Source organism: Bubalus bubalis, chromosome 8, assembly GCF_019923935.1.
Source record: "Bubalus bubalis isolate 160015118507 breed Murrah chromosome 8, NDDB_SH_1, whole genome shotgun sequence".
NCBI lineage: Eukaryota > Metazoa > Chordata > Mammalia > Artiodactyla > Bovidae > Bubalus > Bubalus bubalis.
In genome coordinates, this window is record NC_059164.1 from 92,030,942 (window position 1) to 92,044,601 (window position 13,660).

Here is a 13,660-nt window from a genome sequence, read left to right on the forward strand (position 1 = left end):
TCCTGCCATAGCTGGTGACAGCCAGGACAAGTGAAGCCCATGCTCCTTCAAGAAACTCTTTTTATGCAAAGGGAGACATGGAGGCCCTGAGGGGGGCAGGTTAGGTGGCAGCAGAGATCAGAGGAGGACAGAGCACTGGCCTGGGTGTCAGATGATCTGGGCTCGCATACCAGCCCTGTCCTGCGCCGGCTCCTCTGTCTGGGCCTCAATTTGCCGTCTCCAAAAGAGATAGTGCTCTCTGGCCTGCCTAACACATAAGGTGGGTCTGGGGTCTGATATAACGAAGGAGTTACACCAGAGTTGACCCTGCTGGCTTGGGAGGAGCCAGAGCACTCTGCCTCGGAGTTGTTCTTTTCCTCTGTGGCGTTGTTGTTGTTCAGTCGCTCAGTCGTGCCCAACTCTTTGCAACCCCACGGACTGCAGCACATCAGGCCTCCCTGTCCTTCACCATCTCCCGGAGCTTGCTTCATGGCATTACCCACCTCTAAAGACACAGGCCTACTTTGTTCCCTAGGGCCCTGCAGCGGCAGTATCGTGAGGGCAGGACAAGCACATATACTCCAGCAAATGATGGCCACTGCCCTCCTGGAGGAGGGGTGTTTGTTGGGGCACTTTTAAAAGAATATTGTCTATAATTCTAACTACAATTTTGCATCCAGCTCCAAAGGGTGTGTTTTTTTCCCCATATTAAGCAATTCTCCAACACCAGCTGGGTGTCCTACATTCCAACTGAATTCTGACACTATCTATTTGGAGATAGCATCGGATCCTGCAGGTTAAAGGCCCAGTCCCCTAAGACTGCTTCCCACCCTCAAATCCAGAAACCAATCACACATTCAGGATGTTACCTGTGCTTCTAACCAATCGGAGGTTCCAGTGACCCCCTCCTAATTTGCTAGAGCAGCTCACAGAACCCAGAGAAACTAGATTACCAATTAATCCTAAGAGGATGTAACTCAGGAACAGCCAGATGGAAGAGACGCACAGGACAAAGCACTGAGAAGGGGCAGGGGGCTTCCATGCCCTCTCCAAGTGAGCCAGCTTCCCCAGCTGCTTTCACGTTTATCAACCCAGAAGTCCTCAGAACCTTGTTCTTCCAGGTTTCCATGGAGGCTTCCTCAAAGAGGTGTGATTGATTAAATCCCTGGCCACTGACGACGGAATCTTCAGCCCATTTCCCTGCATGGGAGATGGGAGGTGAGGCCTGAAAATTCCAACCCTCTGGTCGCTGGGTTGGCTCCACTGGCATCTTTAGGGACATTCCAAAAGTCACCTTATAACAAGACACCTCTTTTGCTCCCTGCACAGGAAGTTCCAAGAGTTTTAGGACCTCTGTTCCACGAACAGGGACAAAGACGAAATATACATTTCAAATTATAAATCACAATATTACACTATCTTTTAAGAAGGGTACACCTAAATCCTCTCATAGGAACAATGTTCTGGACGTCTTCCTCCATCTGAGGTGCCAACTACCACGATAAGGTCTTCCCCAACACAGGTTAAAATAGAAAGCATCTGTCCTGCAGTAGCTTCCAAGGGGAAAACCTCATCAGAAGCCCAGCACCTGAGTATCTTTTGGTTGAAAAATGCATGCAGACAATGGCGTGGCAGACCCAGGACAGAGGAAAGGAAGAGGGGAAAATAGTGAAGCTGAGAGTGAGAAGGTGACACTTGAGAATTAGCTTCTTAATAGGGTTTCTGCACACAGCCTTTAATGCACAGCCCTGTACTTAAGGGCTGGGAGTCCCTCGGGCAGAGGGGGACAGGAATGGGATGGGCGCCAGCCACAAGGCAGATTGAACAATATCTGAGGGAAGTTGCTGTTGGACTGAGGCTCAGACAGTAGTCCAGGGAAGATGAAAATGAGAGACAGGAACTGACATTAACTGAGCACCTACTATGAGGAACAAGGATGAACTAGAAAGAAAAAAAGAAATACTTCAAATGATAGGCTGGGGAGAGGTCACCACAGCAGGTGACTGCTGAACCCCTTATCGTCATCATCCTTATTAGCAATCACTAAGGGCACCATTGGCCATGCCCTGGGGCTGGGATGGCCATCATGGGTTCAGTCTACTCGGGGAGGTCAGACCCAACGAAATGCCTAGTCAGCTAGCTGCATATATTGTCAAAAGAGTAGGACACCAACCAGAAAGTGTCAGGGACCAGGGAAGGGACTGCAATGCCCTGCGTTGGATGAAGTTCCCAGGGAGAAATGGTGGATATGAGTGGAGAGGGACAAATTGGCATGGACCAGGGACAGCAAAGAGAACACAGGTGGCATGCTCAAGGGACTGTGACCAACAATGTATTATTCTTTTTCTATCACTTTGTATTTTGGATCCCTTTCACATACATCACCCCAGGAAACGACTCTGCCGTCCTTCACAAACCCTGCTAAACCCTGGAACAGATGGTCTTCTGTTCCAGGGAGTTCAATGGAGTTAAATGAATTCCTACTACGGGTAAATCATTGTTAAGTATTGCAGGGTATATAGAAAAGTGTAAAATATAGTCCCTGCCCTCAAGGACAAAAAGGATTTCCCTTCTGTCAAAAGGCCAGGGAAGGAGATCCCAGGACGACTCTGCAGCAGTGAAGTCTTATGTCTGACAAAAAGCAGCAGGCTCTGGACGGCGTGGACAAGCCCAAGGAAAATTGGATTTACCATCCGTCAAGATGCTCCATTTGGGGGTGGTCCAAAAGGTTATTCTGGTGACTCTGCAGTTTCCTTCTCAGAATTGGTTACCGAGCTCAAGTCAGTCTGTCCTTCACATTCTTCCCACTATATTACTCCACAAACACAGAAGCCCGTCTGCAGCCAAACACCAGTTCAGAATCAAAAGCCAAAGTCACTGTAGATGTACTTATAACTCATCTACCACCGGGCCACTGAATAACATCCCAATCAATGAGCAGTCTCGGACTCTGCAATTAATCTTGGAGAGGAAGAGGCGTCAGGACAAGAACAAAAGAACCAAAATAAGACAGTGCATCTGTGTAACTTCTAAATTAGTCAACCATAGGCAAAGGGAGGTTTGGAAATTTTTACTCTGCCCGAAGGTAACAAAGCAACCTTATCCTGACCCTTTAAGTGCCAGTGAGGACTGAGTGAGAGAAAGCACAGCTGAGCATCATCTGAGATAAACAGAAATGCAATCTTACCTCGGGAATCCTCAGTCTGATGATGTGGCTACTGTCATGATGGAGCAGTCCATGGAGGAGTCTCAGGAACTTTCCAAGTTGGGTGGGCAGCGTCGCCAGTTCCATGACAAAATTGGCAGAAGCCCGTCAGTCACTTCTCAAAAAGTGAGTGACAAGAATATTAAGCAATGAACTGGCTATATGGGTCAGCCAGAGGGCCTGTGAACCGAAGATTCTGAGTGGTCAGCACTCAGAGGCGTACGTGACCTCCTGCTTCCTCAGATGACTGAAGGTCAAATATATGCTGAGAAGGAGCTCTCTGGAGCCTTGAGGTTCTGTACTCTGAATTTTTAGTTGGAAAACCTCTTTTCAAGACAAAAACATACCAGAGGACATTTGGAAGTATTTCCAAGAACAACTTCACATGCCCTGACTTTGTAATAGAGGGAGTTGGAAATCTCACTTCAAGACAGTGGAGGCAGAATCCTTGCCGCAGGTGAAGTCTAGAGGAAGGGACTTGTACACTGTGGATCAAAGCAGAGACTTCACATCGACCGAGTCTCCCACTTACACCACCCCCTTATTAAAAAAAAAAAAAAAAAGCAAAGAAACAGCCAGTACACAATCTTAAGACTCTTTATTTAAAAGAAGTATCTCTGAGTCAAGCTGCTGCATAATCGAGCCAGAAAATCTACCGACGCTTGACAGTTCTGACCGACAGCCTTCAGTCTTGGATGTTAAAGGAAATGTTTGTCTTGATGTTGTTTTTGAACCAAGGAGCCCATAAGTCCACTTTCATGTTTAATTCAGAAAATTCCATTTCATGAAACATCAGGCTTTGAAGTGAAGAAGTGGGCACAATTATCCTTGCGTTAAAACTCCCAAGGCAACCGTAAGAGGCTGCCCAGATAACCGGTGGTAATGTGCCCCCCAGGAGGACGTCACACAAGGAATCTGGGTGTTGAGAAAGTGGATGATTCACCCTAGAAATTTTTAAAGAACTTTTCAAAGAACTTTTCAGGCAACTGAATGATGTTTTAAACATACCGGGTTGCTAAACCTGTCAGGAGAAACATCTGGATCTGAGAAAATCTGGCAAAGCTATCTGAATGAACACCAACTGTTCTCTATCCTAAATGTTAAGATTATTTTTAAAGGTTAATTTATAGATATTTGGACAACAGGGGAAAAACTGTCTGGTGGGCAGAGAGTTGGAGAAGGGAAAACAGAGCAAAGGACAGACAGGCTGTGGATATTCTATGCATTAATACACCCTTAATAACGTGTCTTGACTCCATCCTAGGGTTGATGGGCTGCCAAGCTGCTGCCAGGACTCCCCAGGTCACACAGTCTCAAGGTAACTCTGGAGACAAGTTCTCTCCAAAAGCTTTCAGCATTTTCATGGTCTTTTACCCATCATTAAGCCAGTTAAGAGCATTTCTGAGCATTCACGAGTTTCCCAAGATACTGCAATGAAATAGTGATATCCTTAGGTCAGCAACAGTTCTGAAGAAAGCCTCTCTCATGATAGCACCAGACTGGACTGGGGAACTAAGAACTCTGTGCTGTATTTCCAACTCTTTCTCTGGCCTCCTGCTCACTGCTCTCTCCACTACCCACTCCGTCTCTGAGTCCACAGGAGGTGGTGCTGGAAGACAGGAAACGTAGGCTAGCACCAGCCAGGCTGGGTCTGTGGGCCACTGCAAACGACTCCAAGTTACTACCAGCTACTCCCCACTCACTTGACAGACAATTATCAAGCGCTGCTCCTGGCCAGGCCCCATGCCCTCGATTACTTTCCAAGTTTCTCCCAACCTCAGAGATTAGGTTGGAAATCATTTTTCTCTGCTCTTTCTTAATTCCTGCAGTATGTAGGCCTACATGACTGAACGAGAGTTGGGAATACATTTATAAATTATAATAAAGGAGTCACATATATTAAAAATGAGAGTCTGTTATTCAAAAAGCCACAAATTAACTCATTTAGAGAAGACACTTAACAAAATATACATCTTAAAACTTTGGTAGTCAAGAATGCTTTTTATAATTGTTTCCATTTGAGAAACACAATTAAAATAAGTAAGAATTAATAGACACAACTTCACTCAGAATTTGTAAAAAGCGTCACATGTTTTTCTGATATTCCTCTTTGTGGTTAGCTAACCACGCACAGGAGGAACCAAAGTCCAAACGTTCACATCCCGAAGTGGCAGTGCTCTCAGGGGGCTTCTTCCCTCGTAAGTGACAAGTGGTGGGGGGAGGAAGCGTTACCAAGATGCACACAATCCAGTTCCTTACCCCGCCTTCTAGCATCATCAACTGTCAAACCATTTGCTCCGCTTTGCAAGAGGAGCTCCTTTAGAAAGTCCCAATAATTTCTGCTTATATTGTTCCACCAGCTGGTTGAAGCGAACTTCTGTCTTATTTCCTTTAGCTTTTTTTCTAGGTACCTACAAATGAAAGGAAACATAAGATAATCAGTTTCAAGCATTAAGCATTACCTTACCCTCAGGCCAGCCAAGGGAGAAAGAGAGTTAGCTTCAGAGATCTTGTCCACCACATGAGGGACTTCCAGGAAGTTACCCCAAAATGATCATCCACTGGTGAGAAAACAGACCAGGAATGCCTAAGAGAAGGACCCCACTAAAACCCTGCTCCCACTCCAACTCCCAAATGCCCACACAGATCTCCTTAAGGATGAGTCAGCCTCGAGTCCAGATGGTCTCACTTGCCCTTTCCTTCACCAAGGATTACAGGGCTTCAAAGAGACCTCTATAAGATGGTCTGCTGGGTCAGAGGCTTTCCAGAGACACAGATTTCTTGAGTGGGATGAGAAGGCAAATGCATCTTGTACCCTTAAAATAAAGGGACTAGGCAAGGAAAAAAGAAAATCTGACCTCAAATGATCAAGAATGCATGACCACCACTTTCTACTAAAAAGAGCCAGGGCCCCTTGGAAGCTAATGCCAGGACTGACAAAGTAATAGATAAGTGGGGACATCCCACTGTGTTAGAAGCAAGGACATTACCACAGGCTAGGTTGCATCAGGACTCAGGAGTCAACCTGAAGGGGCTTCTGCTGGCCTCAGATGGGACAGAATAATGACTGCATCTGACTGAAACATGTCAAGTACATAGAAGCTCGCGAAGTCACAATGCTACAAAAACCTTATTTTCTCAGAGAAGGTTGGTAGGGCAACAACTCATTACTCTGGGAACTAATAAAAATTAAAAAAAACTCAAGCCATTACTTTGCTTTTCCTACACAAATGGTATTCCATGGTAACCAAACAGTTGATAAGGGAAGGCTCTTTTTTCTAGAATTTTACTTAAAAAACACATAAGGATTGATAAAATTAAGAAATTACCATTATGCAACTTGTACTGAAATACAGATCTAAATAAACAGCAATCATCAATGGGTGCTAAGACTTTACAAATGGAGGGATAAAGCAGACAATCTCTAAGGCTACTGATGAATCAGAGCATCACTAAAAATGGGGCAACCAAGGGAGGAAGAATGGAGCGACGGGGCAGTTAGGGAATTTGGACTGACACGCACACAGTGCAGTATTGTTTAAAATGGATATCCAACAAGGTCCTACCGCACTGCATAGGGAACTCGGCTCAATGTTACGTGGCAGCCTAGACCCATGTATACAATGGATACATGTATTTATATGGCCGAGTCCCTTTGCTGTCCGCCTAAAACTATCACAACATTGTTAATCAGCTATAATCCAATGTAAAATAAAAAGTAAAAAAAAAAAAGAGGCAACCAGACACTATGCACCTCACAGTACAATACAACAGAAAGCACACAGCACCACCTATGAAATACTCTCACCAAGAAAACTGGACCTAAATCTAATCAAGGCTCCGGACCTAAAGTCCAGTTTGTAAGCAACCTGGGGTACTACAGGAACAAGTTAAATGACAGCAACAAGGAAGAAAGCAGCTAAATTCAAAAGGTAATATATTCTAAAAGGCCAAGGACCTGGCTGATCCAGCTAATTAATAGCATGGAAAAAAGGGTGTAGTAAGGAAGACTGGATATTATAGGGGAAAAGAGATTTAAGAGATTTAAAAACCAAATACAGGGGACTCCCTGGTGGTCCAGTGGTTAGGACCCGACACCGTCATGGCTGCGGCACTGCTCCAATCCCCGCTCGAGTAAGTAATCCGGCTTTTTGTTTGGAACCCGATTTATACACACCAACTTAAAAATATGTATTTTTGAGGTAACTGGGAATGTTTTAATATGGGCCACATATTAGCTAGTAAGGGTTTCTTATTAATTTCATTAGATGTGATGATCGCATAACATGTGTCTGTGTGTATGTGTGTTTAAAGTGAAAGCAAGTGTTAGTCGCTCAGTCGTGTCCCAATTTTTGTGATCCCACAGACTACAGCCCGCCAGACTTCTGCTGTCCGTGGAATTCTCCAGACAAGAATACTGGAGTGGGTACCGATTCCCTTCTCCAGGGGGATCTTCCCAACCCAGGGTTCAAACCCAAGTCTCCCACCCTGCAGGCAGATTCTTTACCATATGAGCCACCATATGTGTGTAAGGCCTGATCAGCTGGAGATGAATCCTGAGATATGTTTCTACATGGGGCACATCTACAAGTGAGGTAGAGTTCACTGTAATATACTCACAGGATGGGGTGGGGGTGGGTAGGTAAAACAAGATAATTGTTGAAGCAGAGTAACAAAATCATGGGGTCCATTGTATTCTTCTCCCTACTTTTAGGACTCCACATCTGCAGCCCTGTACATAATCGCAATCTAGAAGAAGCCTTTTCCTTTGCTTAACTAATCAAGGCTCAAGTGGCTGCTGACCCCGGCAGAGCTGTGCCATATCAAAGCCTCAGGGCCCACAGAACTTACCTGCTTGGAAGGTAATTTCTGCTTCTCTTGCTTCTGGTGGTTTGTCTGGGGCTTTGGCTTCTTGGGAGGGAGAGGCTTCGTTTTGCCTTTGTCCCGCAACCTGAAACAACATGGTCAAGTGTCGCCCTGAGTTCTTCCTCTAATTGGCACTCCTGAGGTTTTCTCAGCCCAAAAGATAAAAGGCCTTTTCTTACACTGGCTCTTTCTAAGCCCCTGAGAAATCAAGGCATACTGCAACAGAATGTCCTAGGGCTCAACATTTGTATACTTGTCTTTTGCTTTGGCTTAAAAACCTCAAGGGACTTTCAAAAACCACTGTTTACTTAACAAAAATTTTGTAAAGATTGAGTTTTGTTGACAGCATTAATCTGTTGTTCCAGACAGAAACCTCAAGTAGGTGGGCCTCACAGCCAACCATCAAGACAAGAGGAAGCGCTTCAGAAGAGGAGAAAAGCGGCATGAGAGCCCACCCCGGAAGGCTCCTCTGAGGGGCCCGAGGCCAGTCCTGTTCTGGCCTCCATTTGGTCCAAGAGCGACTCTGCCGGCATAGAGATACTGCATGCGGGACTGGAGCAACCAGCATCCCTTTCATTCACACAAAAGCCCCAAAGAGGAAAAATGGCGAAGTAAGACAAACTGCCTGAGAAGCCATCCCACATCTCACCTAATTTTGGGGCCTCGGTGTGAAGGGAGTGCCAGGACCTTTCTTCTCTTCTTCCCATCAGGCAGCTCCACATGCTCCACTTCGGCCTTGGTCTGGAACCCTGCCCACGAGACAGAGTCTGCTGTCCTCTTCTGCTGCACGGAGGCCTGGCTTTGTTCCTGCATGTGGTTCTGAGCTGCCTTCTGTTGCTTTTTCCCAGGTTCTGGTGGTACCTGCTGGGGCTCACCAGTTCCAGGCTTGGATTTCACTTTTTGCTGCAGAAGACGAGAGAATGCTACTTGGTTACTAGGTGAGATTTATTTGCTGGAAACACTCAGCAGAAGAAGACTGAGTTTGGTGAGAGAAGGGGAATTCTTCCCCCAAATAGTTAGAGACTTTAAGAAAGTGAACACAGGCAGGTCACAGGCCCTGACATCGTAACAGAGGGTTACTGCGTAGGGGACACAAAACAACCATTTTCCTTTTCCCATGCAGAAATGAGGGGAACGTGTAGGTACGTCCCAAACTCAAAAGCCAACAGAAAACAAACAAGAAAGGGAGAGCAGCATGGGGCACAGGTGTAATGGGAAAGAAGAAATACCTGAAGTAATGAGAGTTGAAGATTTTCAAACTTCAACAGACGCTAAACCACAGATTCAGAAAGCTCAGACAAACACCAAACAGGATTAAAAAAAAAAAGTACATCCAGGCGTATCATATCAAATTGCAAGAAATCAAGGAGAAAAATCTTTCCCCAGAGGTAGGGAAAATTCATTACCCACAGAGGAACAAAGTTAAGATTATACTGGATTTCCCTTCAGAAACCATGTAAGCAAGAAGAAAACAGAATAAAGTGTTTAAAGTATGTGTGTGTGGCAGGGGAATCACCAACCTAGAGTTCTGTATCCATGTAATTATCCTTCAAAAGTGAAGGAAAAACAAAACTTTCCCAGACAAACAAAAATTAAAGAAATATGGGGATTCCCTGGGGCCCAGGAGTTAGAACTTGGTGCTCTCACAGCCAGGGCCCTAGGTTTGATCCCTGGTCAGGGAACTAGGATCCTGCAAGCCGCTCGGTGAGGCACCTACCCACCTCAAAAAAAAATTAAGGAAATTTATGACTGGTAGACCTTCGTCACAAGAAATACTAAATGAATTTACTAAGAAAGGTAAAACGACAGGTTAGAAACTCAAATCCACATTAAAAAAAAGGAAGAACCTTAGGGAAAAAAATAAATGAAATGAAGATAAGGAAAAGACATGAGGAGGAGGACATAAAGTATGTTACATATTTATTTTGCACAAGTGGGGGAAGACAAAGAACATTCATGTGAAATCAATGCAGTAATAATAATCTTATTCTGTCCTTTTCACCTCAGAAATCTAAACAGGCATAGTGGGAGAACAAAGATCTATTTTATGCCTCTAATGTGCCAGTCTCTAAGTGGTAAGGGTACAGATGAAAGAATGAAGTGTCTACCTTTTAGAACTCACAGCCCAGTGGAGAAAAGAGATATAAACCAAGTAAAAAACTAAAAAAAGAGCCTAAGGACATTCATGAAAGCACAAGCAATAAAGTCTCTTCTCTTCTGAGAGAGGTGGGGAAATGTCACTTGGGGAATATGAGCATGGAAATTGAGAAGGATCCCTGAGTCACGGGAAAGGGGCACTTTTACACAGAAAGACGGGTATGTACCTAAGTATAGATAACAAATAAGGCCACCTGAATTTTCTTTTTAAGCCAGAAGCTACAGAATCACCTCTAATTGAGGCAGTAAATAATTCTATAACTACAATAACAAAGCTGCCTTAAATAATAAGCAGAACCCAGATTTTTCCAACCTAGGGTCATGGTATGAATCACTGAAATTCCTCTTCTATGGGTCACGCTCATGATATACACCATAAAGACCCAGAACACAGCAAATGTTTGGTATATATCCAAGTTAAGGTACACTATCGATGAGACTGTAAGAGTTATGGTATCAAGAATAATCTGGTCTTCTATGTCCTGTGGCATGATGGACAAGAGAATGAGTACTGACTGTGTACTGACCGTGGAGCTTGTGAGACAACTTACACATGGTAACACAGATGACAGTAAACCTATTTTTATAAACTAGAAGCTGAAGCTGAAAGGGGTAGTAACTTGCCAAGGAACTCAGAAAGGGGCAGAGCCTGAGTTTGAACATGAGTCTTCCTGTTCCCAGAGTTCCTCTACACTACACTAGATTAGAAACAGTACTAAAACAACCAGGCATCACACCTCTGGAGCACACAAGATGAAAAGAGAATTATGGAAGAGATAGCTGAAATCTACAGGTAACGGACAACTTAACCTTGGTTATTAATTCTGACATGTACCATCACCAAACACTGCAGTACAAGCACTGCTGACTGCCAACAGCATCGGGCTGATTCTCCTCTCCCTTTCCTTCTGTGGAGCTATCGCCAGCCAGGCCAGCGGAGGAGAGACGGCCTGCCGAGTTCTAGGAAACTAAGAGGAAAGCGTAACCAAGAACCTAGCAAGGCAGAGACCTAATTTAAGGAAACAGAACCACAACTGAACAAAACAGGAGCTTAAATATGGTCTGAAAAAAAATTGAACTGTATGCTTAAAAACAGTAGAGTTTATGTGATGCATATATTACCACAATTAAAAAAACAAAAAGAAAAGAAAAAAATTTCAATTCTGTACCTGGCTGCGCTGGATCCTCAGTTCCTTGACTTTAAGTTTCCTTCGATCTTCCAAAGAGAATTCCACTATTGGTCTCTGCAGCAGGAGACAGATTGTCATTCATTTGATTTCTTAATCTCTGCATGCAATGGAGCTGAGATGCTCGCCACCCCCGCTCCCACTACTCTCTTGCTTGCAAGTCAGAGGGTGCTGCTCACTTCCCTCTACTTAAAGGCAAGAGGCCAGTTCTGCAAGCAGACTACCCAAATTAGAATTCCCTCCAATCATCCCGTCACCTGAGTCACTGCTCACTTCTCCAAGGCCTTGCCACTCTTATCCATCACACAAGTGTCAGAGGGCTTCCCATAAATGGCCCCCAGAGGACAGGCCCCCCGCCACAGGACGGCTCACCTTCTGAGGCCCGAAGATCTCCGGATTGTTGTTGATGTGGCGCAGGGCTGCCAGGGCATGCTCGTGCTCCTGGAACTCTGCAAAGGCGTAGCCCAAGGACTGACCCTTAATTTTCCCATAAGCTCCTTTCAGGTCTCGCATCACCCGACACTACCAGTAGAGTGAGGAAAAGAATCAGTAGTTAGAGGATTTATTTTTAATTTATTTATTTTAATTAGAGACTAATTACTTTACAATATTGTAGTAGTTTTTGCCATACATTGACATGAATCAGCCATAGTTAGAGGATAAAGACCCTTAACAGCTTCAACAAGAAATCAGGTTATTGAAACAGTCTTCATCTATATCACCATCACAAGACTTTTACTGGAGTAACACTTATGAATGTCTGTTTTATTAGAATATACCTGAGAGCACAGAACACATTAAATAGGTATTTTCTTGCTTTCTAAGGGTTTACAAACATCCACACAGACCTCCAAATAAGCATGCAGATAAACTTCCCAAGAAGAATTTTAATGGCTAACTGCTGACGTGACAGCACACACAAGCTGAGAGGTACGTGGTACTTGGGGTGGTATAAATCAGCACCGGGCCTGAAGCGCTGTCTGCAGGTCTCCTCACTGAAGAAACCCCTCAGAAGAAATATTACTGAAGAAGGGAAGGATGAAGGCCTGATGGCTTTAGATAAGAAAGTTCTGGCATGAGGAAGATCCTGACCAACAAATAGCCTCAGAAATACAGGAAGGAGCTTCAGCTGTATTTGCTCAGAGCTCAGATCTTCTCTTGCATGATTTTTTCCTAAAACTTTAAGCTATACCAGGCATCTTGGGGCACCAAGGAATGGCAGGGTATTTTGGGAAAACTGATCATTTACATGGTTTCACTCCCAGGAAGCTGTGTTTGTCGGGTAATGGAGAAGTCTAGGTATCAGGGACATGTGGATGCCGCATTTGGTATATGTCCAGTATCTACTCTGTGCCTAGAACGGTGCCATGTACTGCAGGGAAATCGAGAAAAGCATATAGGCAGCCGGACACGCTGCGCAGCCCTCCAGTCTCCTCAGCTGCCTCCCCCAGGCCTGGCCCAGGGCCTCTCCTCGATGCAGCATGGCACAGCACCCTCGACTTCATGCTCAAGAGCCAAAGTGAGACCACTGGATGGTGAGACCGTTCCAAAGGCCGCTAGTCCATTTTCTGGGAGCAGGTGATGACGGAGTCAGTGCACACCTGGCGGGACCATGGCTATTTAGCAACCTACATAAAAATGGCAGCTTTTGCCAATTTGAGAATTTACTCGCCTGGATCCAGATTTATTCTGGACCTTCAGAGTTAACGACTGTGATGCCCAAGGCAGAGAAGCTGACAGTCTTTAGAACACAGTAGAAGAATGAAAGGACTGAGTCAGGACAGCACTGAGCAGGTGAAGTGATTACCACCCGTGGCTAGAGGAGGGGCCATCAAGAGATACTGGCCCACTGCGGATGGCAGACTGGTTGGGCACAGCATCGATGAAGTGGTATGTGAAGACTCACCTTAACAAAACTTTAAAATTGTACACTCAAAACAATGTGGAAATATTCTCATCCTCAGTGGGGATGTTACTAAATACTCCATCCCTTGGCACTACCGGTGGGTTGTTTTTATTTTTCAGATGAACATTTACATTATATTCACCTGTGGCTAGTCTGGCATGCTTTATAACAGAGCCATAGAACTGTGTCTTGATACTCTTTTTTTCCTTAGTTTTCTTACTGATTAAGAAATTTGGATTGTATTTCAAAAGAAAATATAACTGATTTTTTTGCTTTTTAAAAAATTTTTCTTGAAGTATAATTGATTTACAATGTTGTTAACTTTCAGTGTATAGTAAAGTGATTCAGGTATTCGTTTAA

General features: G+C 44.6%; 1 protein-coding gene across 1 annotated transcript in view; it reads right to left on the reverse strand.

Annotated features, from left to right (window-relative positions):
- Positions 1 to 3,767: 3,767 nt before the first annotated feature.
- The window catches only part of RBM28 (RNA binding motif protein 28), a 31,983-nt gene continuing 22,090 nt past the window's right edge, over positions 3,768 to 13,660 (reverse strand). Inside the window, exons 15-19 of the mRNA XM_025291475.3 lie at positions 11,767 to 11,916; positions 11,377 to 11,451; positions 8,700 to 8,953; positions 8,036 to 8,135; positions 3,768 to 5,595 (exon numbers count right to left, since the gene is read on the reverse strand). Of these exons, the coding sequence (XP_025147260.1) occupies positions 5,461 to 5,595; positions 8,036 to 8,135; positions 8,700 to 8,953; positions 11,377 to 11,451; positions 11,767 to 11,916 (714 nt within the window). The 3' untranslated portion in view covers positions 3,768 to 5,460. The remainder of the gene's footprint in view (positions 5,596 to 8,035; positions 8,136 to 8,699; positions 8,954 to 11,376; positions 11,452 to 11,766; positions 11,917 to 13,660) is intronic.